This window comes from Pelecanus crispus, chromosome 7 (assembly GCF_030463565.1).
Source record: "Pelecanus crispus isolate bPelCri1 chromosome 7, bPelCri1.pri, whole genome shotgun sequence".
Classification (NCBI taxonomy): Eukaryota; Metazoa; Chordata; class Aves; order Pelecaniformes; family Pelecanidae; genus Pelecanus; species Pelecanus crispus.
Window position 1 is genome coordinate 473,803 of NC_134649.1, and position 23,273 is coordinate 497,075.

The 23,273-nt window shown below is 62.2% G+C and overlaps 3 protein-coding genes across 5 annotated transcripts; all 3 read right to left on the reverse strand.

The window, feature by feature from the left end:
* Positions 1–358: 358 nt before the first annotated feature.
* Positions 359–8,643, reverse strand: VPS33B (VPS33B late endosome and lysosome associated). Of its 3 annotated transcripts, none has more exons than XM_075713451.1 (23): positions 8,548–8,643; positions 8,188–8,268; positions 8,017–8,075; positions 7,688–7,737; positions 7,263–7,330; positions 6,983–7,028; positions 6,540–6,634; positions 5,442–5,546; positions 4,891–4,987; positions 4,559–4,636; positions 4,189–4,262; positions 3,731–3,817; positions 3,555–3,645; positions 3,231–3,305; positions 2,838–2,902; positions 2,692–2,746; positions 2,569–2,615; positions 2,175–2,307; positions 1,801–1,874; positions 1,111–1,212; positions 866–941; positions 677–793; positions 359–438 (listed from the first exon to the last, which is right to left on the reverse strand). In XM_075713451.1, the coding sequence occupies exons 1-23, from the start codon at positions 8,641–8,643 to the stop codon at positions 359–361; spliced, it is 1,851 nt and encodes a 616-aa protein (XP_075569566.1). The 3 variants fall into 3 exon arrangements, with proteins under 3 accessions (XP_075569566.1, XP_075569565.1, XP_075569567.1); XM_075713450.1 differs by having other exon boundaries at positions 8,017–8,078; XM_075713452.1 differs by lacking the exon at positions 8,188–8,268 and having other exon boundaries at positions 8,017–8,078.
* A 158-nt stretch (positions 8,644–8,801) lies between these two features.
* HDDC3 (HD domain containing 3) lies at positions 8,802–10,818 on the reverse strand. Its single transcript, XM_075714114.1, has 4 exons — positions 10,707–10,818; positions 9,734–9,789; positions 9,395–9,635; positions 8,802–8,965 (listed from the first exon to the last, which is right to left on the reverse strand). The coding sequence occupies exons 1-4, from the start codon at positions 10,816–10,818 to the stop codon at positions 8,802–8,804; spliced, it is 573 nt and encodes a 190-aa protein (XP_075570229.1).
* Positions 10,819–11,253: 435 nt separating this feature from the next.
* Positions 11,254–22,419, reverse strand: TTLL13 (tubulin tyrosine ligase like 13). The gene is given in 16 exon segments (XM_075713449.1): positions 11,254–11,339; positions 11,404–11,536; positions 11,538–11,647; positions 11,650–11,829; positions 11,861–12,139; positions 12,862–13,225; positions 14,817–15,014; positions 15,340–15,523; positions 15,996–16,184; positions 17,132–17,316; positions 17,853–18,078; positions 18,220–18,305; positions 19,420–19,563; positions 19,850–20,006; positions 21,730–21,860; positions 22,384–22,419. Coding segments are annotated over 16 exon segments (2,673 nt in total). The 5' UTR covers positions 22,405–22,419.
* Positions 22,420–23,273: the final 854 nt, after the last annotated feature.

Sequence of the window (23,273 nt, forward strand, 5' to 3'; positions counted from 1 at the left end):
GAAGCCCCCCCTGGGACAGGGGAACCCCGAACAGGGACCCTCCTGGGACAGGGAATGCCCCCAGGGACAGGGACCCCCCCCCAGGACAGGGACCCTCCTGGGATAGGGAAGCCCCCCAGCCCCATATTGCCCCCCAGCCCAGCCCCCAGGGCACCTCTGCCCCCTGGGCGAGCCCCCGGCCCCTTTCCCCCCACCACACAGGTGCTGCCTCCGCGGGGGGACCCCCAGTCCGAGCCAGAGCCGTGCCAGGAGGGACATTTATTGGCACAGGGGGCCCAGAGGGCAGCGGACCCCCCCCCAGCCCCTGCCCCGCTGCCCCCCCCCCCCCCCCCCCCCCCCAGCTGGGCACGGCCTGGCCTCACGCCTTGGCCTCGATCATGGCCTCCATCATCCGGGCGCTGTTGGTGATGGCGGTGGTCAGGAAAATGAACTTGCACCCTGGAGGGGGGAGAGGCCCTGACAGTGCCGCGCCAGCCGGGCCGTGCCGTGGGGCAGAGCCGGCGCTCCCGGCCGGGTTCCCAGCCCGGGGCATAGCTCTTCCCCGCGAGCACGGACCGGGAGGGCCCATGGATCTCGCCACCCCCCTTCCACAGGGGCTTTAGCCACCGCCGACACTGGGCACGGCCACTGCTCAGCGTTACGCCATGAGTGCAGGAGTCCCCGCCACAGCTCCTACCTCTCTCCTTCCCCAGGAACCGAAGAGCAGCAATTTCGGAGAAGGTGCAGCCCCCCAGGAAGACGGCGAGGATGACGCGCTGGGACTCCCAGGCGGGATTGTCCTCCACGGTGCTGTCTGGACCGGGCAGAGCGCTGTTGGACCCACCAGCCCCAGGCCCACCTGCCCCCAGCCTGGCACTGGTGCTACCTGAGACGAAAAACTCATTGCCGTTGAGCAGCCGCACGATCTCCTCCAGGCCCAGCCAGCCCCGGCGCTCCAGCACCTGAGGGACAGGGAAGGGGTCAGTCTCGGGCCCAGCTCAGCGGAGGGAGGCACCGACCGGCAGACGAACACTGCCAGCCCCGGGCACAGAGACCCCCGCCAGACCCCCCAGAAGGAAGCCAGGGCTGGGGGGGACGCGCGCGGTGCTCCCCATCGGCAGGCGGGCTCACCTGCTCAATGATCTTGCAGCTCAGGGGGACGTAGGCTCCGCTGAAAACGTAAGCCATGTCCCGAGGCATTTTCAGGTCGTACTCTCCGTCCACCCGGGGGATCTGCAGAGACAGGCGATGCTCTGGGTACGGGACCACCCTGCTCAGGGCTTCACCGACCCCCTCAGAGGTGCAGGCGGACAGGGAGGGACAGGCGCCCAGAGCAAGCCTCTGCCCCACTGCCTTAGGGCCAGGGCCAGCAAACACACAGCTGCAGCAGGCTGTGCATTGGGGGGCCAGAGTCAGAAACATCACTTCTCTACCCCAGGACCTCTCTGCCACCCCGGGACCGAGGCCACGGAGCTGCCCTGCCAGTGCCAGGCAGCTGCGTGTAGCTAGCACAGTCCTGGAGCGGGGCCACAGCATTTGCAGGGGGTGAGGTGAGCCCCGGCCCCGCACGGCTGGAGCGCCCGGCCCTCCGCTGCACTGCCGGAGCACAGAGTCAGGGCACACCGGGAAGCCCGCGGTGACTCCCTGTCCAGGGGAGAAGCCTCTCCGCTCCCTGGAGCAGCAGGAGCAGGTCTGGCCCCGTGCAGTGCGTGTCTCTGGGGGTGCTGAGCCTGCAGACCCGGGCACAGAGCGACCAGAGCTTTTCTGGCAGCAGTGGGGATGTGGGCAGAGCGGCAAGCCAGCAGCCCCACGAGGACATACCAACCCCAGCTTCTTGCTTATGGCTCGGAAATTGCTCTTCCTGGCCAAAGAATTAAACGCATCTGTGATCTTTCCTGGAAAACAAGATGAGGAGAAACGGCTCAGAGCCTCTGGATTAACCACAGCCACAGGCTGGGCAGAGGGACGCGCAGAGCGCCTGGCTCTAGAAGAGAGCTGGCAGCGGTGCCTGCCAGCCCTGCTGCCCCCGTGGGCAGAGCCCACCGCCCCGTTCGTAGCACCCTGTGCCTGCAGCATCCGCGTTTGCCACCAGCTTCCAGCCAGCTCCGACGCAGCAGCTCCTGACGGGGCAGGTCTCTGCCCCAGGGCTCCCCAGAGCCCAGGGGACTCGCGGGGCAGGGAGGGCTGGCTCTCACCGGCAGCACGATCTGTCACCAGCTTGCTGACTTTGCTCTCCACAGCAGTCAGGGTCTCTCCAGCTGACTGCTCAGTCAGCAGCCCAATGCATTTGAGGTTGTGGAAGGTCAGCAAGTGCTCAGGCCCGTAGCTCTGCGGGAGGGGGCAGCCGGATCAGCACAGAGCCCCAGCTGCGAGCATGGGGAGGTACAGGCTGCTTAGAGCAACCCCGCAGGCAAAGGGCCAGGGCAGGCAGAGCTCAGGGCTCGTGCGGAGCCCGCAGAGGCAGGGGCTGTCCTGCAGAGATGGCCCGAGCATCCCTGGGCAGCGCTGCTGCCCGGTGCCTTGCAGCAGGGAGGGGAAGCCCGGTCCGACGCAATGCTTGCTCCGCTGCGAGTCCCCGCACACGCTCACCTGCAGGTACTGGGTTTTCAGGGAGCGGTAGTCTTTGGGGATGAGACCTGTGGGGAGCACAGGGTGAGCTCCGTGCCAAGGCTGGAGGGCCCCCTCCCTGCCCAGCGCAGCCAGGCTCCTCACCGTTCTCCGTGAGGGACAGGAGGCACATCAGGCGCAGGCTCTCGATGGGGGACACCTGCGTGGGAGCAGCAGTCAGCCGCCTGCAGCCCCCGTGTTGGGACGGGGTGGCCGGAGCAGCCCATCCCTCCGGCTTGGCATGGCCTCACCTGCCGGTCTATGTGCTCCTCTATGAAGCTGGTGCTCTCGCGGATGTCGAAGCCCTCCAGAAGAGCTGTGGCGGGGGAGAAGGCAGCGTCACGGGGCTGTCACCAGCTACCTGAGCTGGGGTCTGGGCTCAGCCTCCCTCCCTGAGCCCCGGGGAACAGGGCAGGATCCCGATGCTGGGCCTCCTACCCCACCACGCACCTTCCCTCTGAGGACGCGGCGTGACCCTATTTAGGATCTCAGGACCCACCCCAGTACAAATGGTCTGGAAGGACTGTGGTCATGCAGCGGGCACCCAGGTGTGAGGCTCCTCAGGCCTGGGGCAAGTGGGTTGGAGCGGAGGGTGGGGAGCAAGGATTGGGACAGGGGTAGCAACAGATGGGAACAGCACTCACAATGTTCAGCCTTGATCATCTCCTGGAAGTCCTGCTTGGTTTTCTTTTTCATGATGGACTCGCAGGCACCAATATCTGCATAGTCAAGAGAGATGGACGCTTTGGAGGCGTAACAGGCTCCGCATAGAGCTTGTCCCCCCGGCCCCACTATGGACACTTGCACGAACTAACAGCCTCTGCTCCCCTGCCCACTGCTCAGATCATCTGCCCCTCCTGGGGACTGGCAAGGCCCTTCAACCCCCCCCCGCTTTCCTCAGGAGCCCAGGCACCCGCTGCAGCAGCCGAGGGCCTCTCCCTCCCCGCCATCCCAGCCCCAGCTCCTACGCAGGCTCAGCAGGCGATGCTCTTGCTTTAGTCCCTTCAGTTCCTGGGAGACAAAGTTCTTCATCTGCTTGATGTCCATGCTGCGGCGCCGCTGCGGAAGAAAGGCCATCCAGGGAGGTGAGCCGGCTGCAGAGGGACGGCACCGCGGGCGTCCCACGCACCGGGGCGATACTCACGTCGTACTGCGCCTGCAGGTTACGCGACTTCTGGCTCAGGAAGCCAAACACGCTGGAGAAGTGCTCATTCCGAATCTGGCTGAAGACCTGCAGAGAGCACCACAGCAGTCGGCGCCGGGCTCCACACTCCCCTATGCCAGCCACAGCCCCCAGCACCCGGAGCTGATGCTCACCAGCAGCCTGACCAGCAGCGAGACAAGGTGGTATCCCCACCGGGGAGGTCAGTGCCCCAAAATTCCAACTGGCCGGCACGACACGCCCCTGCACGCAGGGACTCTGCTGACTACAGGAGCTGAGCTGTGCCTGCAGACCATGTTTCTCTGGTCTCTGTACCCAGACCCATCCCAACCTGCGCCCTGAGGCCCAGCAGCACCTGCCCACCCCCTCCTCAGGCTCCCCTCCCTGGTGCCACCCAGAGCATGGACCCGCTTCCCCCAAGGCACGCGAGCTGGACTCACTTTGTCCTGGGCATTGAGCAGCACCTTAATGCTCTTGTCAGAAGAGGTGACATCTGGCCCAAAATCCACGCTCCCTGCAGAGAAGGATGAAGAGCTGCTTTGCCCCAGCACTAGCGACATCCCAGCACACATCGGCTCTGCTGCAAAAGGCAGCAGACAGGCGATGCCCGCCCAGCTGCTTGGTCGGATCGAGGGCTGTCCTTGCAGACAGCCTCCAGCAGCACCCCGCACTGGGATTGGCCCCGCGGGGAACAGCTTTGGCTGCAGCACGCAGGCCCTGGGTCTGATGATGCCAGGCACAAACCCCGGAGACTCCCCCTACACGGGTGCGGAGCCCCGCGCCAGCCCGTCGCCTGCCCCAGCGACCTACCACACTTGATGCGGAAGGTGTCGTCCACCAGCCCCTCGTACACCACCTGGGAGCACAGTGCCGTCACGTAGTCCGTGTCTGCAATGAGAGCCAGTGCTCAGGCTGCCCTCCCGCTCCGCTCCTCGCACCTTCCCTGCCTGCCCTCGCTGCCCGCCCTGCCTGCCCAGCCTCGACCGCCGCAGCCAGCCACCCTGTGCCTCCTGCTGCTCCCTGCAGCCAGCACAGGCTCTCCATGCCCCGTTCGCTGGGACATCCTTCACCGTGCAAGCTGCTGACCCAAATTGCTCCTCCTCAGCCGGCGCTCGCCTGCTGCCCGCCTCGCTCCAGCCTACCTCTGTCCATGAGGAAGACGTTGCCAATCTCAGGCTTCCTGCCCTGGCCATCGCCCTCACTCTCCTCCTCCAGCTCCTGCCACAGCTCGTAGCTCATCTGTGACGGACAGAGCGTGCCAGAGCATGGGAGAGCAGCCCCAGGCTCCCACCAAGGGCTGCAGCCTGCCCCAGCACCAGCCCCTCATGTGCCGCTGTGGTGTGCCAGCCAGGACATGGGGACAACCAGCTGCAGCAGGCCTGGGTGCAAGCTCTTCCCTCTCCAGGGCACGGGGTGCTCCGCAACACCCCAACGAGCAGCAAGACACTGCTGCGGCTCCCCTGCCCAACCTCGGCACGTACAGCACGGGGCCGGGAAATGCAGGACAGCAGGGCCCCTCGCAAACCTGCCGAGCCCCCTGAGCCGCCTGGGAAGAGGCAGCAGCACAGTGCCACATCCATGGCGACACAATGCCACACGGCTGATGGGGTTCAATCCCCTGCGAGCTGTACCCCTTAGGGGGACCGGAGAGGTGTCCCTACGCGCCAGCCAAGCCCAGCAGCGTGGGCCCTACCTTGGCACACCTGCCAATCCCATAGGTCTTGCCAAAAGGTCCGTACAGGGAGTTCAGTAACTGCAGGGCTCGAGCAACGGAGTTGATCCAGCGGTGATCTCCCTCCTGCAGGGATCATGAGATGTTGGGGAGCGAGTCTGGGCAGGTGTCCTGGTTTTGGCTGGGACAAAGTTAATTTTCTCCCTAGCAGCTGGCACAGTGCTGTGTTTTGGGTTTAGGATGAGAATAATGCTGGTAACACACAGATGGTGTAGTTGTTGCTGAGCAGTGCTGACACCAGGCAAGGGCTTTTCAGCTTCCCCTGCTCTGCCAGGGGCACAAGAAGCTGGGAGGGGGCACAGCCAGGACACTGACCCCAACTGCCCCAAGGGCTGTTCCATCCCATACGGCGTCATGGGCAGTATGGAAACTGGGGGGGTTGGCTGGGGGCTGTGATCGCTGCTCGGGGACGGGCTGGGCATCGGTTGGCAGGTGGGGAGCAATTGCATTGTGCATCACTTGCTTTGTGTATTATTATCACTATTATTAGTATATTGGTATCGTTACTACTACTATTTTACTTTATTTCCATTATTAAACTGCTCTTATCTCAGCCCAGGAGTGTTTCTCACTCTTACTCCTCCGATTCTCTCCCCCATCCCAGCAGGGCAGGGGGAGCGAGCGAGCAGCTGCATGGTGCTGAGCTGCTGGCTGGGGCTAAACCACGACAGCAGGCTGGCTGGAAAATGACTGCCATGTCAGGGGACTTGGCTGGAGATGGACTGGGGATGGAGTGGGCCCTGGGCTTGGCGCTTCCAGGAGGAACACGCACAGGAATGTGCCGGGATGCCCCAAAGCTGCCTGGGGGGGAGCAGAGGAGGGACCAGCACATGGGGGCTGCATGCAGAGGAGAAGCACCACAGCCCGTCAGAGCAGCTGCCCCCGTCAAAAGCCACCCCGGGAAAGCAGACAAGGGCCTGCAGTGAGGGCTGAGGGGACGGAGCAGGACGTCAAGCATCAGCTCTCTGAACAAAGCTTTCCTGTCCCGAGCCCAACAGGCAAGCGAGGGAAAGGCTGCCACCCCGCAGGGCAGCGTCCCGGCGGCATCGTCCCACTGACCAAGAAGTAGTCGCGAAAGAACTCAGGCAGCTCCATGCTGATGATGTCTTCGTCCAAGGGCAGCAGGTAGAAAGACCATTCATCACAGGTGACATCTGAGTTTGGGATAGGGAAAGGTGAGAGTTACCCAGCCCTCGGCAAAAACAGCCCCAAGAACCGCGACAGCCCCGCACACAGCGGGGTGGGGAGCAGAGAGATGGTGCCTTTCCACGGGGATCCGTGGCAGGATCCTCTCTCCTCCCAGAAGAGAGAGGAGAGGCACTGACACTGCGGCGAGTGCATGCCTGCCTGCAGGCAGGCAGCCAGGCTCAAGGGAACCTGCAGTTCCTGCCCACACCCCCGTCCCTGCCAGCACAGGGATCCCAGCACTGGCATTCAACTGGGATTCTGTGGCAAGCCAGCCTGCGGGGAGGGGAAGGGGCAGACACCACAGCCCCACTCACCACCAAAGACTCCCTCTTCCTCCAGCACCATCTCGCAAGCATAAAACTGGAAGAGAAGGAGAGACCCTCAGGGCCAAGCCAGGCTCCAAGTGTGCAGAAAAGATCTGGCGATGGGAGGGGGGATCAGCTTATTCCCAGGCATCGCTGCATTTGGTTTTAATGAAACGTTTCTGGGTTAGAAACAAAGAACTTTTGGTGCCCATAGAAGGGGTGGAAGGCACGAAGGCCGGGCAGACACAAAGCGATGGGGTAACTGGCAGCAGAGCGTGGTCAGACCAACCTTTTGGGGGCTGAAGATAATCTTGTACTTCCTGCTCCTCCCTGACATCTTGTCAGCATTGACAATATCTGCGGACAAAAACCGCGTGGGCTCTGCAAAGGCTGCCCACCCCCTTAACCAGCACAACTCCTCTTGTCTGATGAGGTCCAGGGTCCCTCATCTCACAGGACCCAAAATACCTCCGGCAGAGAGAAAAACCCCAGGCACAAGGCCTGTCTGCCAAGGCTGTGGGCTTGCCAAAGCCCTTTTCAAGCCCCCTCGGCGCCGGTAGCCCAGAGCGCCGACCCTCAGCCCACGCAGTGTGGGACACTGCCCACGCTTGTGCGTGCCCGCGAAGCGGCTGCAGCCCGAGCCTCAGCACGGGGCTGGGGCATCGCCCATTGACAGCGGGCGACGGACAACGGCCCTCAGCTGCTCGCACTCACCAGCGATGTACCGCATCGTCTTGATACGTGGCCGGACAAGGAAGCAGAACCTGCCATCACAGAGCGATGGAGGGGAGTGAGAGGCCCCTCATGCCTGGCCCTGCCTTCCCGGCCCCTTTCCCTCCGCAGCTCTGCCCTGGGACCCTCATGGTCCAGCGGAGCCAAATCCTGAGCTGGCAGCTGGAAGAGGCACCTGCCCCCCCGGCCCCCTTGCCTCCTGCTCCGCAAATCCCTCTGGCCTGGCCCGGCTGCGGTGCCACTGGCTGGGCCGCTGGCCCGGCTGCAGGCCAGGCAGGGCAGCCCCGGTGCTGCCGTGGCGGGGGACTCACTGGTCGCTGGTGCTGAGGGCTGGCCGGCTCTCCACCTTGTACAGCTTGTCCACCTCGTGCTGCTGCAGGGAGAGGCCGGGGTGTGAGCGGGCAGCACGGGCAGTGCGGGCAGTACAGGCAGTGTGGGCAGCACGGGCAGTGGGCAGCCGCTCGCCCCAGCCCCTGCAGTACCTTCAGGATGGAGACGTTGGCGATGCGGTCCAGGGGGCTCATCAGGTCGGCCTCGATGAACAGGTCCTTCTTCCCGGGGAGCTGAGGGCAGGCGGGGTGTGGGGCCGGCACCTCACCGGCTGCCCCTCGGGTCCGACCCCGGCTGCCTCGGGGGTCCCGGCGCCGATCCCCCCCGCGGTACCGGGCCCCTCCCGGGCCGACCCGCCCCTCCCCACCACCCGGGGCCGACCCCCTCAACCCCCGCCCCCGCCGCGGGATCCCTGCGGGACCCGGGCCCGGCCTCCCCCCCGCCCGCCGCCCTCCCGGGCCGACCCCGGCCCCGATCCCCCGCCCCGGGCGGTCCCCGCCGCCGCCCCGGACCTGCTCCAGCAGGTAGATGAGCTGGTCCCGCGCCAGCCGCTTCAGGATACCGAAGTCGGGCGGCTCGGGCACGTCGCGGCGGCCGGCGAAGGCCATGGCGGGCAGCGGGGGAAGCGGAACGGCCGAAGGCGGCCGCGGGCCCGCGGCGGAAGTGCCCGGCGCCATGGCAACGCGGGGAGGCGGGGCCCTCAGCTCTGCGCACGTTTATTGGCCGCCGCGCCCCCCGGCCCCGCCCCTCACGGCGGCCCCGCCCCTCACGGCCCCCCCGCAGCCCCGGCCCCCGGCGGCCCCGGGGCGAGGCCGCGCTCCTCGAACAGCCGCTGCAGCGCGGCCTCCATCGGCGGGCTCGTCCCGCGCAGACCGGCCACCACCCGCGCCGCCCACCGGAAGTACTCCTGCACGCGCTCCGACGACCACCCTGCGGGGGGGGGGGGAAACACGAGTGGGCCCGGCGGGAGGGGCGCGGGCAGCACCGGGGCGGGACAGGGGCCGGGGCCGGTCGCGGCCCCGCCGGCACCGAGCGTCTGCCCCCGCCGGCTGGAGGCCGCGCCGCTCGCCGAGCCCCGCCCGGGCGCTGCAGAGTGGGGCCGGGGTCCCGCTCCTCCTCCGGCACCGGCGCCGCCGCCCCCGCCCTGACACCGTGACCGGTGACACCCCCCGCCGCCGCCGCCCGCCCGGAGGCCTCGTCCGCCCCTCGGCGTCGCGCAGGGACCGGCCCCGCGGGCAGAGGAGCGGCCCCAGCCTAAGCCCCGGGCAGCCCCCGCCATGCCCGGGGGCGGCTCCCGGGGGCTGCCGGTGCCCGGGCCGCGGTGCCGGTGCCGCCGGCGGGGCGCGGGCTGCGCGCTACCTTGCGGAGTGCAGCGGTTCAGGTCTCGCAGGTTGTAGAGCTTGTCGGCCAGCTTGACCAGCTTGGCCCGGGGGCTGCTGCCGGGCGCCCGCTCGATCTGCAGGCGCTTGCGCTCCATCTTGGGCAGCGTCTTGTCATCCGTCACCTCCTCCACGACGTGCCTGACCTCCTCCCCGAACCGCTCCTCGATCTCGGAGAAGGTGGTGTCCGTGTCTTCCACCGTGTCATGCAGGAGGGCGGCCTGGGATGAGGAGGGGACGGTGGGGGGCCCCGGGGATGGTGGGGGGCCCCGGGGATGGTGGGGGCCCCGGGGCCAGGCCGCTGCGGGCAGGGCGTTACCTGCAGCACGACGATGTCCGTCACGCCGGCCTCGTGGGACAAGATCCTGGCTACGCCTGAGACGCAGAGATGAGACGTGGGAAGGGGGCATGGGGAGCTGCGGGCCAGGGCAGCGGCTGCCGGGGGACACAGGTGGGAACCGGGCAGTGAGGGGGGTCCCCCGGGATGCGCCCCGGGCACGTCCCGCGGGGTGACAGCCTTGGGCTGGGGTGCCCAGCGTGGCCCTGGGCAGGGGCTGGGGGGCCAGGGGCCCATCCCGTGGGCACCGTCCACGGCAGGGCAGCAGCGTGGGGGGAGCCCCCACAGCTGAACCCGGGGCTGGGGCGTGGGGGCTGTCTCCGGGGGGTGGGGGGCAACGCTCTGGGGGCTCTGCCCCTACTCAGGTGCCCGGGATGGGAGAGGGGACCTGGCTCTCTCCAGGGGCCGGGGTGGTGGGCTCCCGGGGCCAGGCGGTGCTCCAGGGCAGGAGGGGGGTCCCGGGGGCTCCTTCCCGCAGACAGCAGCGCTCGGGGTCGGGGGGGGGGGGGTCCTGAGGGCTCCTTCTCGAGGACGGCAGCGCTCCGGGGCACCGGGGGGTCCCAGGGGCTCCTTCCCGGGGCCGGCGGTGCTTCGGAGCAGGAGGGGGTGCCGGGGGCTCCCTCCCACAGACAGCAGCGCTCCGGGGCGGGGGGGGGAAGGGTCCCGGGGGCTCCTTCTCGGGGACTGCAGCGCCCCGGGGCACGGGGGGGGGGGGGGCCCCAGGGGATCCTTCCTGGGGACAAGCGGTGCTCCAGGGCACGGGGGGGGTCCCGGGGGCTCCCTCTCGGGGCTGGGCAGTGCTCCAGGACACGGGGGGGGGGGGGTCCCGGGGGTTCCTTTCCGGGGCCGGGCAGCGCTCCGGGGCAGGGGTGCCCCCGGGAGCGGGACGCGGGTGCCGGGGCTCTCCCAGGGCGGGCGGCGGGGTCGGTGCGGGGGTGCCGGCGGGGCTCCGCACCGATGGGGTGGTTGATGAAGGGGGTGCCCTCGGGGTCCTTCCGCCGCTGCTCCTTGTGCTTCCTGGCCGCGAAGTCCGCCGCCTCCAGCAGCAGAGCCGCCTCGGAGCCCATGGCCGGCGCGGCGGAAGCAGCGCGGCGGAGGCGGGTCCGCTCCAGCCGTTTATTGCGCGCCGGGCCCCGGCCCGCCCCAGCCCCGCGGCAGCCGGTACAGCAGCGTCCCGTCGGGGGCGAGCACCTCGCGGCCGGCTGCCGGGGCCGGTACCGGTGCCGCTGCGGCGCTCCGCGCCCTCTCGTCCTGCCGCAGGCGGCGGCGCGGCGGGGGGCAGCCCCGGCCCCGCAGCACTCTCCGCACCACCTCGGGGCTGACGCCGAAGCCCTGGGCCAGGCGCTCCGGTGGCCACTCCTCGGGCAGCTCCTGCCGCAGGAACCTGCGGGTACGGGCACGGTCACCGGGGCACGGTCACCGGGGCACGGTCCCCCCCCAGCCCGCCCCGGCCCAGGTCCCGGTCCCCGCCGCTCACCGCATCTGCTCCATCGCCCGCCAGCTCAGGGTGCGCTCGGGGGGGCCGCGCCCCCCGCCCAGCTCCCGCCGCAGCCGCTGCATCCGCGCCGCCGCCCGCCGCCGCCGGGCCCTGCGGGGGAGAGACCTGAGTGCCCCGGACCCCGGCCCCAGCCCCCGGCCCCGCCGCCCCGCACCTCTCGGCCTCCTCCAGCACCGGGTCCGGCGGCTCCGTGTCCCCGGGCCACCCCGCCGCCGCCCGCCGCGGGGCCCCGGTGAGGAGCGCGGCCGCCCGCAGCCCCCGCCGCAGCAAGGCCGCCATGGCCGGGAACCGGCGGGCGGGAAGCGGGCGGGGCCGGCGGCGGGGCGGCCCCGGCGGGGGAGGCGCGGGGGGCCCGGCCGGGTCTCGGCCCCGCGCCGCGGGGATGCTCGGCGCGGCCGCCGCGGGGGGCCCGGCCCCGGGCCGGTGCTCGGGGGGCGCGGGGCCGAGGGTCTCGGCTGCTGCCGAGGGGGGTGCAGGCGGGGGTGCAAGCGCCAGCCCGCAGCCCGGCAAAGCTGCCCGGGGTCTGCAGCGGGAGCCGTGCTGGGGCCCGGACTCCAGTCACGGGGTGCAGCAACCGGCCCCGGGCCTGGCCGGGGCAACCCTCCCCGCCCGGCAGCCGTGGTTCTTCGGCGAGCACCCACGGGGAGGAAAGCCCAGCGTGGGCGTCCCCTCCGCCACGTTACCTGTGCTTTTCACGCTGCAAGCGTGCGAGGCGCTGGCACGGTGCGAGGCGCTGGCACGGTGCGAGGCACACGCGTGCTGCGCGTGGGCGGTGGAGGCGATGGGGAGCTCCTGGGCCGCGGCAGGGCTGAAGAAGCTGTCGGTCCCCACGCTGGCTGGGGATCCCGGGTGACAGCCGCTTGCACCGAGGGGCGGCCTGCCAGCTTCACCTAGAAGAGCACAGGCAGACGTGGGGGCAGGCAGACACCGGCAGCTCTGCGGGTCAGCAGCCTGCTGCTGCCCTCCGTGATGGCGCTCAGCCCTGCGATGCCCTGGCAGACCCCCCTCTGCCCCTGCTCCCCCCTGCCCCTACGGCTGCAAATGGCTGGAGCCGGTGGCGGGGGAGCCGGGGCGGGCAGGGCTGGGTGAAGGGGGGTGGTGGGAGCGTGGCTGTAGCTCCGAGGGCAGGGCTGGCAGGGTGGGCCGTGGGCAGCAGCATGGGGGGAGCGAGGGCTGGGGTCCATGCTGCGTCACCAAGCGTCTCCTCTGTACTTCCCGCAGCTCATGTGCCCCTTTGGCTGTCCCATTCGCTGTGCTCCTGACCCTACTCTCAAGTACTTCTGGGCTTCTCCTGCTCCCCCATCCCAGCACATCAACCCTTGGTCCTGGGAAACCAGCCACTTTTTGCCTTGCCCTTGCAAATGGGACACTACTGGGGGCCTTGGGCAGAGACTTCCAGTGGTCCCCAGTTCCCAGAGAAAAGCACAGCATCCCCACCACAGGCTCCCAGCACCCGAGGGACCCTGAGCTCCATCCAGCCCGCCTGCTCCTCCCACCCCAGCAAGCCCAGGAACATCCACAGCTCCCAAACGCCTGCCCACGGCTCCAGCTCACTGACTTGAGCCTCTGCCATGCGGACGCTCAGAGCCAAAGGAAGGTAACGCGTACTCACAGCCTTCAGCCTTGTTTCCAGCACCGGGGAGCCGCTGGCCTCTCACCTGCAGCCCCTGGGGTTCGGTGCAGGGCTGGGGAACCGCTGCCGTCCCTGCTGCCTGGCCGCGCAGCCAGCCCACGTTCTGTGCCCGCAGGCCTCGCTGCACCTTGTGATGCTCACAGTAAGGGATGCTCTGGCCTTGAACTAAGAGGGTGCCTGCGGCAGCAGGATCCGAGCCCGGGTCAGCTGGCAGCTCGGCGTTGGCTCTGGGGTTCCATATGAAACGCCATCCCGAAGGCCGGGCTGGACCTCCCAGGAGCGAGCCGGGGATGAGCGTCATTAAGCGGTGGGCCTCCTGGCCCCCGAGCGCATCCCAGAGAAACTGCGGCTGGAAGGAAAGAAAGCAGCCGCAGCTTAGCTCCGGAGGCCTTGGCAAAGAGACGGGAAGGGAAAGTCTTCTCCCGTCATCTACCGGTGCTCACTAAAGCATCGCCCTGCATTTTCTCCCCAGGCACACCACAATCACATCCCAGATTCAAATCTGGGCTGAGCTGGAGCAGGGTTTATGGAATGAAATGTCAGAGCGGGCTGGGAAGACTCCAGTGATAAAGGATCTGACCCACCCCCAGATAATCCTTCGCTGCTGAAAAAATTATCCAGATTTTAGGCAGAGTTTGCAGTTTCAGGTTCTGTTCTGCTTTGTCTGGTAGAGGAAAAGGCAGCTACCATCCGTTCTTACAGATCAAATCCCATCTTAGAATTTTGTTAAATTAAATGGACTATTTCCAATTTCTTGTAAGGTACCAGAAGACTCCTAGGTCCTCAATAATTCCTGCAACTCTGGTGCCTTGAGTTTGTCAGCATCCTTCTGAGGCATGTTATCCTTCCAGCCAGGAGCAGGGAGCCTTTCTGGAAGCAGATGGTGCCACAGGAAGGCAATGGACCTTGCACGGTTTTTCATTAATTGCCGGTCCAGGACTAGCCCTTCCCCAATGCAGCAGGGGATAGTCACCGTCAGCGCTCCAGAACAGCCCCTGCAGCCTAATGGAGCCCACAGACAACGGACTGCAGGCTTCCTCCTCGTCTGGTTTTAGACCAGCACCAGTAGCCCGGTTTGGGAATCGGCGTGGTAGCCAAGAGGCAGTTTGAGATGACCACGCAGATCTCCTTTAACTCTAGGTCCAAACCCCGGTTCCCCTGGCGCAATCCTCTGCGAAGCCCGGCTTTCTTCAGCTGCGCACGTCGAGGTGGTCTGGGACGTGGCAAGGCCGAGGGTTTACGCTGCAGCGTGCTCTTGCAGAGTGAGGGTGACTGAAGGGGGAGCCCCAGACCGAGGGCTGAGCCCTACGGGGTTTTGGGCACATGTGCTAACTTAGTGTCGGAATGCGTGTGGTGGACTCGTCACCTTCCCTGCGTGGGGAATGGTGTAATGTAGAAGGCAAGATGCTTAGGGGCAGGTGTTTGCAGCGCAGAATTCACCTAAAGACTTTTTTTTTTTTTTTAAGACATCCCTACGCTTCCCTTCAGTCCCTCTTTGCTGCGTGCACTCCTTCACCACACTCCTAGCACGTTAGTGTTCCTAGCCTACCAAGGAATTAATTTTATTCAGCTAAGAGAATCACACTGCTGCCCTGAAGCAGCGGCTCATGCTAAGCTGCGTGCTGGGGACAGCAGCGTCCAAAAGGCCGTACCGTTGTGGTCTGTTCTTTGGAACACCGGGGAGAGGGACCTTCTGGGGAAGGGTGCTCAGGGGCTCTATGCGGCTGACTGGCACACCCCCAGCACGCCCGTTTGGAAAGGGACAAAGTCAGTAACGGCATGAAAACCCACAGACCCAGACACTACATTGGATCTCATTTAACTGAGCCACACCAGAGATGCTCAATGCCCGTGATTCATTCCTCACGATCCTCCTGCGAATTCCTGCCTCCTGTGTTGGCCTTGCAGGATGGATCTGGGCAATCTTCAGTTACCTGGCTCTTGGAGATAACGGTGCAGGATTTCTGGGTGTCGGCTGGTCTATCAGTTGTGAGGAGCAGCTGTGAGAGCTGATCTACGATGCCCAGGCCTCGGATAAGGTTCTCACGCTGCAGAAGAGCATTTACTCTTTTCTTCTCCTCATATTCCACAATATCCTGGGGTTGCATAGAGTCGTACTGTGTGCGCTGTACCTTAGGAAAGAAAGGCCTGAGTTACAGCCAAGTTGAAGACGTAGCAACATGCAAGAGAGACAAAGCCACAGACTGCTCAAAGGAGAATTACAGACTTCGGGGTGGAGTGGGACGAAGATCCTGGTGGGAGCCACAACAGGGGAGGGACAACACTGATGCTTGCAAGTACCTCCCAGCACAAGCTGTCAGCTTTCCGGACTTCATGAAGGGGAGTCAGACCTTGTAGTTCTGTTCCTTGGGAGACAGCCACGGGCCAGCACTGTTCCCCGAGCCACGTTATTGCCCTTGAGAGCCCCATGGACAACCACTGGCAAGAGCAAGGTACCTTTCTATCCCACGTCTTGGTGCTTCTGTAGGTGAGGCAGGTTGTAGGAGCTGTGGTTTTATTATGGATTTGGGATTTGTCCCCAGCTGACTCTCCACGGAGGTCATCTTTCCTCGCTGTTTTCTTCTTCCTGGTAACAGCTTCCCACTTTTCTTTTTTCAGGCGAATTTCCTCCAGTTGCTGCCTGCCATACAACAGTAGCCTCGGTCACTGGTTCAATCAGAGCCATAATAGCAAAAGGCTATTAGGAAGCCTTCAACCCAAGGACATTTTACTGCAGTCAGAAGTTCTGTAGCTAATAGACCGTAATAGAAGTGTGCCAAGAAATGGGCCGGGAGTGCTTTTAAAAGAGACTCTCCCCGCTGTATGAAATGCCCTTGAATCAGGCTGTGCCTGCCAGAGGGTGGAGGACCCTTGCGACACGGTGCCTCCAGACTCCAAAAGTCAATGGAATACTGCATTTGCCTCTCAAGGGCACGGGCAAAGGGAAGTCGCTTTGCTATGGTGACATAGCACACGCAGACCCCTTCCCTTCCAGCTCTGACCAGCTTAATTGCATCTGTTAAGCAGCAGAGTTGCTCCCAGGAAGGGCTCGGAAGCAAGTGGTCTCTACACCAGCCCCGTGAGGAGTGGGTTTTTCCGCAGGAGCAGTGTACCTGGCACACTCCTCTCGTGCTTTGGATGACACCGTTTCCTGGAAGAGGGAGCCGCTCTGCTTGAAGAATGGCTCATACTTCTCTGTTCCGCGTGCCGGATAAATGCGCCGGTAACTGCCCAGGTGCGAGTTCTCGTAGTTCTCTGCCTGCAACAGCCAGGCAGCCTGGTTGCTCTCTAACTCCTCACGCCTGCAAAGCGGGAGAGAGCACAGGCAGGGAGCTGTGGTAGGAGGCTCCGGGTGCTGTACTGGCTGAGGGACAAGGGCCTAGCTAGCACTTTCCCCTATCTTTCCCCATTTGGGAGCCTGTTTCACATGGGCGCACCGCAGGGAACCAACGCAACCCGCGCTTCTTCATCCTCTACCTGTAGAGCACTGGTGAACCATTTCCAGATCTCTCCCCTGCCGCCCAGGCTCACACCCTGCCCCTCAGCCTTTTCACCCAACTAACCCAGTTACAAGAGAAGTTCAGTTAAAATGCGCCTATTGAAGGCATATCTGCCACCCTGCACGCTGCCGGGAGCTTTCCTCGCTAGCGGGGAGCTCGGAGCAGCCGAGGCTGCAGGAGCAGGCAGAGTACAGGGCTAATGCGCTCAGCATCCCCAGCCTGGAGCTATCTCAGGTCTCCTAATTGAAACGGGAGCTGGAGAGAGTTCCTGCCTCGCCCTGCACGGCAGGAAAAGCCCGGGCAGCAGGCTCATCTAACATGGCCTTGTAGACAGAGAAGGGGGAGAAAACCCTCAGCCCTGGGAAAGGAGCCCTGCTCTGGAGAAGGGCCCCGTGCCCCCGGCTGCTCTTGGTCCCCGAAGCAGCCCTGTGGTCCGTCCTGCGAGCATCACTGTGAGCCCGGGGACGCTGGCACTGCCTGTCGGCGCTGAAGGACGTGACAAGCAGGCGCAGCTCGATGGGGATGAGGCCCGGAGCACCAGGCATCTCAGATCTCCTAGCACCCAGAGATGAGCCCTGGCTCTTCCTTGTAGGATGCAGATGGCTTGGGAGATCTCTTCTCAGAGGCTATTTAGAGCCACGACCTTTGGGAGCTTTAATTTGGAGACAGCCAGCCTTGGTTTTATCCTGCTCCGCCATGCCCCGTCTTTTCTCACTGGGGACCTGCAGCACTATGGGGAAGAGCAATACCTGGATGCACGGAGAGTCTGATGGGCCTGGAGGAGCCGTTCCTTTGCCCGCTGTTTGTCTTCCTCCAGCACCTTCCTTTTGTCACAGGCGTGCACATTTATCAGGTTGATGGTATCACAGAGAAGAGCATCCTTCACCTCGTGGTCTAGGCGAGAGTCTGTGGTGAAGCTGGGAGAGTGGTTCACCTGCCAAAACAAGCAGCTGATCTAACCTGGCAACTCCCGGCTCCCAGAAAGCGCTGCCAGCAGCCAGCTCGCTGGCCCCAGTCTGCCCCACCGTGCACTTTCCATGGAAGTTCTTCCCTGTAACAGTGACAGAAAGCAGGAGGCTGTGCGCAGTGCCTCTGTCCTTCTGCAGCGTAATGCCCATCCGCACTGCAGGTCACTCAGATCCCACACCCTGCAGGACTACGGGTGTGGGGCAGCTACCATAAATTCAGGATGCTGTTACAGATCAAGGAGTCCTAAGGTTCAGGAAACTCCCTGCTGTTAGAGAGGGTGTACAGGGAACAGGCTCTTAGATCCCGCTTAGCCTACAGCAGGTTGCTTGGCTACTTGTCTTCATAGCCTGTTTAATTTTGTGAATGAGGTGGCCCTTTTTAATCAAACGAGTTCTGTTCATCCCACCACCCCTTGTTCTGGAGCCTCCCCCAGACAAGCCGGCTCTCAGCTATCTGCTGCTTCCAGAGTTGCTTCAACACAGCAGGAGACTCCTTCCTCACCTCTAGCAGCCACGGCTTCAACTTTCTGTCTAGCAAAATATCAAAACCCAGTATCTCAAAGCAGGCGCAGCCAGTAGTGTGGTTCGGAAAGCAGCTTTGGTAATTGTGCTTCACAACGGGGTAAGCTGAAATAAGAGTCTTTATGATAATATCTTCAATATCTTCCCAGAGTTTTGTTGTGTTGTAGCTGTTATCCATCATCCAGGCATTCAGGGTGGACAGTTTCCTGTGTGGAGGGCAGGAGATGATAAGAGCTGACCTGTGATACCACGTTTGCCCCAAGAAAGAGGGAAGTAAACCAGCGTCCCAGCTGCAGCTTTCCTGCAGGATGTGCACAGGGCATCGCGGTACCTGGACAAGACAATACCTCTTACTGCCCGTCATGTCATCCTGGACGAAGTTTTCATTACGTTTGTTGATAGCATAATTGGTCAAATGCATGCAGATATCATCCTGAGAGAGGAACCGTAAGAGACTTTCATTTACTCTTAACCACACAGCGTAAATAGAAACAGCCCCATTAGCACTAATCTAGCCACCAACTTCGCCCACTTCTGTCTCTTTGTGGCGGTGACTTGCAGCAAGGAGTTAATCACGCTGGTGATTCCCTCTCTAGCCAGAAGTTAGAGCTAACAGAGCTCTACCCTCTCCGCACCTCTGTCCTTATCTCTGGGGGAGAGCACAGGAGTCAGCTCCACAAATGCCCTTCCAGCTGTGGCCTCACTGACAAATAAGGGATTCCTCAGGACAGAAGCTGCAGCAAATTTCTGCAGATTCTTCCTCTTCCTTTGTTCACCCAAAGCAGAGGACCGCGCCAAGACATGCACGTATCGGAGCGAGGGAGGGCATACACACATGCAGCTCTGGGACAAGAGGGCAGGTAGCCAGAAGCCCGGGGGATCTCAGGGCAGCCCGTGACCATAGCTCAGCAATCCAACACTACAGCCCATCTTCTGCTGGGATTTTACAGGTTACAGACCCCTGCTTGGAGATGGGCACGGCCATACTCTGCACATTGCTTCCCCAGTTCCCTCCCTGTCTCTCCTAGGCTGTTCCACCAGATAATCCCCAGGTCCCTCTTTTCTGCCTGAGGCACGGGCGGACAAGGAATGGTGCGGACTTGAGAACACTCATAAAGGCAAGAAGCAGTAGGAGTGTCGCCCAGAAATGCCGTGGGGTCTCTGTCCTTGAAGGTTTTCAACACCTGACTGGGTGAAACCCCGAGAAACCAGATCTGAATTTATTGTTGACCCAGTTTTGAGCAGAAGGTTGAACTCGAGATCTTCCAAGGTTCCTTCCAAGCGAAACAACTCCATGATTCTGAGATAATGTCAGTAAACAGCCCAAACGTGGGGCCTAGGAGTAGATCTACTTCAGACACTCCTGAAATACCTCCTGTGAGGAGGAGGAGGAGGTACACAGGGAGGGGAGAACAGGAAAGAAGAAAGCTGGGTCCCATGAAACCCACCAGTCCCTGTCTTTTCAAGGTCTGGAACACCCCTAGGACAAATTAGGGACTAACACCTACAGATACTATGTGAGTTTTTTGTAAACATCCCTTTTTTACCAGGTTTCTGCTGCTGGGATCGATGTACCTCATGGTGGCAAACCGGGCCAGACCCTCCTTGTAGACAAAAATCCTCAGTGGGTCACAAGATGTGACCAGCACATAGATACGCATGTCAAATTTAAAGCCATCAATAAGGAAAGGCTGTGAGAAAAAAGGCAGGAGCAAGCATGAGATAAAGAAACATTGCTAGGCGTGCTGCCGACTCCTCGAGGCTGGCTGCTCTGTCCGCACTGCCTGTGCCGCTCCTTGGCAGCTCAGCAGCGAGGAGAAAGGCGAGCTTTCGCCGCGCCTCTGCTGCGCTGCAGCCACCCCGGTGCCCTGGCAGATCCAGGAAGACGTAGGGCAAAGGACACAAGGAGGATGCGGGATGCTGGAGGAGCAAGGAGGTTGCAGTACTCCACCTGTATTTCCAGGCTGTCCCCATTACCTTAGAGATATACTGCTGGCAGATCAGACGCTCTCCGTGTTTGATGTCCTCGGGATTACGTGTTATGAAGATACCTCTCCCTTGGCAGCCGCTGTCTGGCTTGCAGATGAATGTTCTGTTTTTCCTCGCGCGTCTGTAGGCCTGGAAATCTCCATAGCTGTGCAAGGAAGGGGTGACTGTTACAAGCTGCAAATAAACAGCCTCTGAACTGTCTCGTAACAGTCAGGTACTCAAACCATGGTGCTGCAGGCCAGTACAGACAGAACTTCTGCAGCAGAGGGACAGTACACCTATTCCTGATCTACACGAGTTAAAAACAAGTCCTTGTGTGACCTGACAAAGCTCTCCTGGTTCCACATTCTACTTGCACACATCCCCATCTCTACCAGGAGGTTCACAGAAGTGGTCACCACTGTGCATACAGGAGCCAGTAAGATTTCGGCTCTGCTGCCACAGAGAGAGCAGGAGAAAATAAACAAGCCCCGGCTACAGAGGAGGAGGTCACAAATCTTTACGTCCCCTTTTATGCCAGCTCATTAGCAGGCAGGAGGCCACAGCCAGAGCATTCCAAGCAGGGTGCAGAGGCTCGCGAGCTGAGCGCGCCTACCACGTTACGTGGCTCATCTTCAAGAGCAGCTCCAGCGGGAGTACGGTGCTTTGAAGAGTCGAGCCCATATGCCAATTAGTTATTTTGCTGTAGACAGAGAAGCACCGTCTCTCTAGTGGGCACCATGTTTAGGGAAAGAGAGAGGCAAACAGGGAAAGAGAGAGGCCAACAGGACAAATCCCTGAAAACAGTGCCAAGAGCAATCCAAGTCCAGGAAATGCAGCCTGGAAAGAAAGATGAGAGAACTAGGTCTGTCTTCAGCAGAAATGGGAAGACAGCGAGGACACATGGCCTTCCTGGACATGACGCACTACTAGCAAAACGCAGCAAACTACTGTTCTCCAAGGCCAGTGCAAACGGGAGAAGTACTAAGCGCTGGCATTTCAGCAAAGACGCCTTAGGTCAGATATTAAGAAAATCATTCTAGCCATGAGGAGAGTTTAGCTACAGAACAGGTGATGGGAGCCCTACTTTGAGGTCTTCAGGAAGCGGTAAGAATAAAATCTAAGAACGGGTGTCTTGTCTCCTTACAACCACCCAAACTTCGAGCGCTCTTTGGTCTCTTTCAGCCACGTTTCTGTCATTGCTTGCCTGTATATGATGAGACAAGCCAGGCCTTCTGCCCCAAAGCTTGAGTAATTCGGTGATGGCTTACATCGAACTGTACACGTATGAGCATAGTGACCTGCACTCTCCCACTGTCCTCCGCCATCAGCGTGCTCTACTGCAGCAGGCAGCAGGGGCGCAGGGGGCTGTGAAGACAGCCATCGCAGTCGGTGGGCTGGAACCGCCTCGTGCCCCGGTCCCCTGCCCCTCCCGGGTGAGCGATGGGCACCGACCCAGCCGGTGGGGAAAGGGAGCCTGCCACGCTGCTCGGCAGTTGCCTCTCCTGTTCACCCTGGGCTGCAGAGAGACCTTCCACCCAAACGCAGAGGTACGCTTCCCACTCGCCCACTGCCCTTTGGCTTTCCGGGGGGGGTCTCTCTCCCCAGATTTAGCCCTTCGGCACGCAGTCTGCCCAGCAGCAAGGCACGCATCGTGGAGGATGCCATTCCACGGGCTAATTCAGTCCAATAGGAATTACAGACGTGTGAAACTAGAGCCGTGTCTCAACACCCCGTTCAGTTCCAGGGAAGGTTACGAAGGCCCAGACCAAGAGATGAGATCTCAGAGAGCCCCCGCCCCCCATCCCAGCCCTGGCTGTTGAGCATAGAGGCTCCCACTTCCTAATTTCATACCCCTGTTCTCAGCTGCATTAATGCGTATCACTCACTCAGCTGGCAGGCACCAAGTGCGGGGAAATATATTGTACTCCTTGGGGAAGAGCCTGAGCATGCGGTTAAGGTTGCGAGCCAACAAGTCCTTACGGCAGATCTCTATCATGCCTGGAAAATGGTTGATTTTCTGAAAGAGGTGCAGACAAAAAACGGAATCAGCAAAGGAACAGCAGGGATCCTCCTCGAGACCCGAGGAAAGCCTGCGCGCAGAGAAACCAGCACATGGAACGGGAAGCTGGGTCTGCGGTTGCCTTGAACGTCTGCTGAGGGACGAGATTACGCGACAACTGCTTTATCTGATCTCCACCAGCGTGATTTATCTGCTTGTTCCATCTCAGCCCTGAAGCTCTCCCTCCCTTGACTATCACAGCTTCAGGGAGCCATTTGTCATCGAGAACCATTTATTTCATGCTACATTAAAGGGGTTGGCGGCTTTCCAGTTCACACTACTAACTGCCAAAACGCTGCTGATGGCACCGTACCAGAGACACAAACAGAAGTAAAGGCTTGTGACCCTGCACCCTCTGGAACTGATTGCAGAGGCACGGGTGCTGGTTTGGACGCTTCTGTTTCACTGTGCAACACGTTGCTCCATTAACAGCCCCCGTCTCACCCTCCCTCCTGGGCAGCCTTTACATGGGGGTATTTACCTGAAACCGCTTCATTTCCATGACGCGCTCCAGAGAGATGGAGTAGTCCGTCCAATACACTGTCCACTCCTCGTTTTCTCCCACTTCTTTCAGCCCGCAGCACCGTGCTGCCCGCCGCACTGTACCAAAGCAAGCAGATGAGAAGGGGCCAGGCAGAGGATGTGAGGACCAGGGATTGTTAAATGTCCAAAGTAACCAGGGGCGGAGTGTGGAACAAACCTCTCCAGGCTGCAGTTCCACTCTCAGAGCTGCAAGGTATTGGCGGGACGCTTCAGGAGGCGTCAGAAACACAAGCTCCGCTCGGCTAAGCTCACCCCAGCCTCTGGCTGCAGGTATACCGGGAGCTGTCAGCCCCGTAGGTCCATGTGCCCAGAGCACCTCCTGAACTACAGCAGGCTTGAATCCGCCGTGGGTCTGACACCACACGGGCAGACACAAGTCTTCTGAAGGTACGAGTTTCATCCTCGAAATGAAAAGCTACTTGGCAGCAGAACACACAAGCTCCGGAGCAGAAGGTCGCTGCCGGGATGGTTCGTGTTAGCGCCAGTTCTGAATTTAACCTCTCGTAGGGCTGGGGAGGCGATGAAGGTCAACGCAGGCTAGGAACCGTTGCAAAATGGTTCTGGTTCATGTGGTGCCTGCGCCGCCACACCACCTCCTGCCGCGGGTCCCCATCCACCTCCCCTCACCAAACTGCCCGAGCACGGCCCTAGGCGAAACACGCAGCGCCTGTCCCTCCGGACAAAAACTGCGCTCCTCGCGCAGCGGGCCAGGCTGTGACCGTCAGCAATGCAAATGCTGTTGCACTGCTAGAATAGAATCATAGAATTGTTTAGGTTGGAAAAGACCTTTCAGATCATCCAGTCCAACCATTAACCTACATTACCAAG

Coding starts and splice junctions, on each gene's coding strand:
- HDDC3 (XM_075714114.1), bottom strand. CDS start 10,818: ATGGGCTCCGAGGCGGCTCTGCTGCTGGAGGCGGCGGACTTCGCGGCC. Junction 9,790..10,706: donor CTTCATCAACCACCCCATCG/GTGCGGAGCCCC, acceptor TCTGCGTCTCAG/GCGTAGCCAGGATCTTGTCC. Junction 8,966..9,394: donor GAACCGCTGCACTCCGCAAG/GTAGCGCGCAGC, acceptor CCCCCCCCGCAG/GGTGGTCGTCGGAGCGCGTG.
- VPS33B (XM_075713450.1), bottom strand. CDS start 8,643: ATGGCCTTCGCCGGCCGCCGCGACGTGCCCGAGCCGCCCGACTTCGGT. Junction 2,903..3,230: donor GATGATCAAGGCTGAACATT/GTGAGTGCTGTT, acceptor CCCCCGCCACAG/CTCTTCTGGAGGGCTTCGAC. Junction 794..865: donor CAATGAGTTTTTCGTCTCAG/GTAGCACCAGTG, acceptor TGCCCGGTCCAG/ACAGCACCGTGGAGGACAAT.